Source organism: Cyprinodon variegatus, unplaced genomic scaffold (genome assembly GCF_000732505.1).
Source record: "Cyprinodon variegatus isolate N-32 unplaced genomic scaffold, C_variegatus-1.0 Scaffold534, whole genome shotgun sequence".
Taxonomy (NCBI): domain Eukaryota; kingdom Metazoa; phylum Chordata; class Actinopteri; order Cyprinodontiformes; family Cyprinodontidae; genus Cyprinodon; species Cyprinodon variegatus.
The window spans coordinates 282,324-284,865 of NW_015150987.1; the positions used below are offsets into that span (position 1 = coordinate 282,324).

Below are 2,542 nucleotides of genomic sequence, written 5' to 3' on the forward strand. Positions count from 1 at the left end.
ATTTAGGTGTACAGGCTGACGTGGTTATACGTCAGCATGAAAATCTAAATCCGGTCAATCATTTGCTACAAGGCTGCATAAGATGACGGAAAAAACCCCACAGATTTTAAGACAGGATTTCTTTTCCCAAATAGAAATCTTCTAAATTTTTGGACAGGATTAGTCTAATAAAGAGTACATTCAGAATGATTTGACATTTAAATTCCCCACGACTTTAAGCTTTTCTGAGTAACTGTTTTACACATGTGTTAATTTTCCTTCTAATAATCTCGCAGGTTGCCCCAAAACAGCTTTCTGTCCTTTTATCCGTTTTTTTGTTCTTAAGTTTTCAAGCCACGCTTATATAAATTTAAATAGGATGTCTATGTTTCCCTTAAACACATTTTATAATCTGTTTTGATTTTGTAAACACCATAAAGAATCAATGCTCAGTAGGGTGCAGAGAGTAAAAAAGGACGATTAGGTGGTTTCATAGTAACTCCTGGTCCTTGTGTTAGTTGAGGTTTTTTATGAATGGAAGCTTGTTGTTTTCAGTAAATATGGCGCCAATCGGAAAACGGGCTTGGCGCCTAAAGAGTTTAAATGTTTCATTATTCACGCCTTCTTATTTGCCCCAGTAAAGCCCCGCCTTTACAGTTTGCACCAGTTACTGACAGAATAATTACATGGTGCGCCACAGGGGAGGGGCTTGTGGAGTAAAACGTCTGTTAACCAATCAGAGTACGAGCTTCTTTGGCGAATGAATATTCATAGAGAAGGGGGCGTGGTCTACTCGTGGGGGTCGCACAGCAGCGAACATGGAGGTTTAGTTGTCGTCTAATGGCCGCTGGAGAAGGAGAGCTTCACTGAGTCTGTGTTCATCCGTTTCTTAGTTATACTTTTTATTCACTTTGTTAGAACTTCATCATGGAAATGAAAAAGAGAGTGACCCTGGAGCTGAGGAACAGGAATCCCTCAGAGGTTTGTAGAAACAAAAGAAGTTCATTTAATTTAATTATTACCAAAAAAGAAAAAACAGCTGAAGGATGTAGTCGGACATTATGAATACGTTCCGCGGGAAACAGGCGTCGGTTTCTCCGCCTTTAGCTCTGAGTTCTTTTTTAAAAAGCTGACGCCGTGGCGGACCTTTAACTCGGGGGGAGGCTCGGGGTTCTGCTCCGGTCTCTGTTCACTCCGCCGCGTGCGGATGCTCTCGCTCACTTCTCGTGCCGTTGCGGGGGCTCCTCGCGTGAGCCGCCTGTGTTTCCAGCTACAAGCTAACAGGCTAACGAACACAGAATCCGGTCCCGATGCAGACTTCTCAGGCGGCGTACAGACGACTGCTTCAGGGAAAACAAGAGCGAAAGAGTTCAGTTAATCTGGGTCGGGTTTTGTTTAATTCCGCCACCTTCGTCCTCGGACCGACCCATGTCTAATTGTAACCTTCAAACTGAAACAGTTGGATATTCTGCACGCTGTAGTGGCGCATCACACCAGACTCCATGATAAAAACAGTGACTATTTTATTTGACTGGCTGTAGACCCGGGCAACGCATAGATCCCGGGTCTTATAAGTGTTATAAAGTGTTTTTAATCTTTTCGGGTCCGTTCGGCTCAATTTTAATCCATCTGGAATAATCGATCTTAAAGTTTATGAACCCGCAGTTCCCGCCCACCCCGCTGCTGATGCCAAACCTGCTCAGAACAGTTGGTTGGTGGCGGATTTTAAACGCCGATAAACAGACTTGAGAGAAATCTGTAACTGTTCTCAAACACCCAGATGGCTGCGGTTTGCAACCCGCTCCTTTAACGGCCTCAGCGCTCCCAGGGTCCGGTACCAGGGTGGCAGGGGCGGTTCTAGAACACAGGTATCAGGGGGCCAGTGTGTTTTCATGGGGTAACAGAAAAGCATAAATAATAAAACCAAACCGGGGCGAGGGATTCAAATGTATTAAGATGGCTGCATGAAGTGAAATTTCTATTTAATTAGATTTACTACAATTTCTATGTCTTATTAGGTCAATATACATTCATGATTTTGGAGTTCTATATATATTTTTTTAATTAAAATAAATGTTTTCTATCAAATCTGAATTGGAACTAAAACAAAATAAATAAATTCAGCTGTAAAAATTAGAGTATGAAAAAAAAACATTGAACAGATGAAAACTGGTTTCTCAATACCACTGAAGCTATCACCTTATTGTTTTTAAATAATTAGTAAAATAGAATTCGTCTGTCCCCCTCTCGCATTACCTCTTTCCTGTCAGAAAAATGAGCCACTAGTGCTGCAAAAACCAAAAATTTAATCAAATAGTTTGTACTAGAAATGCACTGTCCAGTTTTTTCCAATGCATATACGGTACTTGGGTTGAGAGTAGAAAGAAAGCTGAAAGAATTGATTAATGAAATAATTGTCAACTAATTTAGTACATGATTTATTAATAATATAAATATTTTGCATTTAAGGTAAAATAATAAATAAAAATAAAGTCCTTAATCGGCATTAAAGTTAAATAAATTATTGATTATTGTGGCATTTAAAATGCTTTATAAAAAAAAA

General features: G+C 39.9%; 1 protein-coding gene across 2 annotated transcripts in view; it reads left to right on the forward strand.

Annotated features, from left to right (window-relative positions):
• Positions 1–752: 752 nt before the first annotated feature.
• The window catches only part of LOC107095275 (acidic leucine-rich nuclear phosphoprotein 32 family member E-like), a 14,513-nt gene continuing 12,723 nt past the window's right edge, over positions 753–2,542 (forward strand). For both annotated transcript variants that reach the window (XR_001481731.1, XM_015391293.1), the window contains exon 1: positions 753–960. Coding sequence is in view for 1 of the 2 variants with exons in the window: in XM_015391293.1 (XP_015246779.1) it covers positions 907–960 (54 nt within the window). In the remaining variant the exon portion in view is untranslated. The remainder of the gene's footprint in view (positions 961–2,542) is intronic.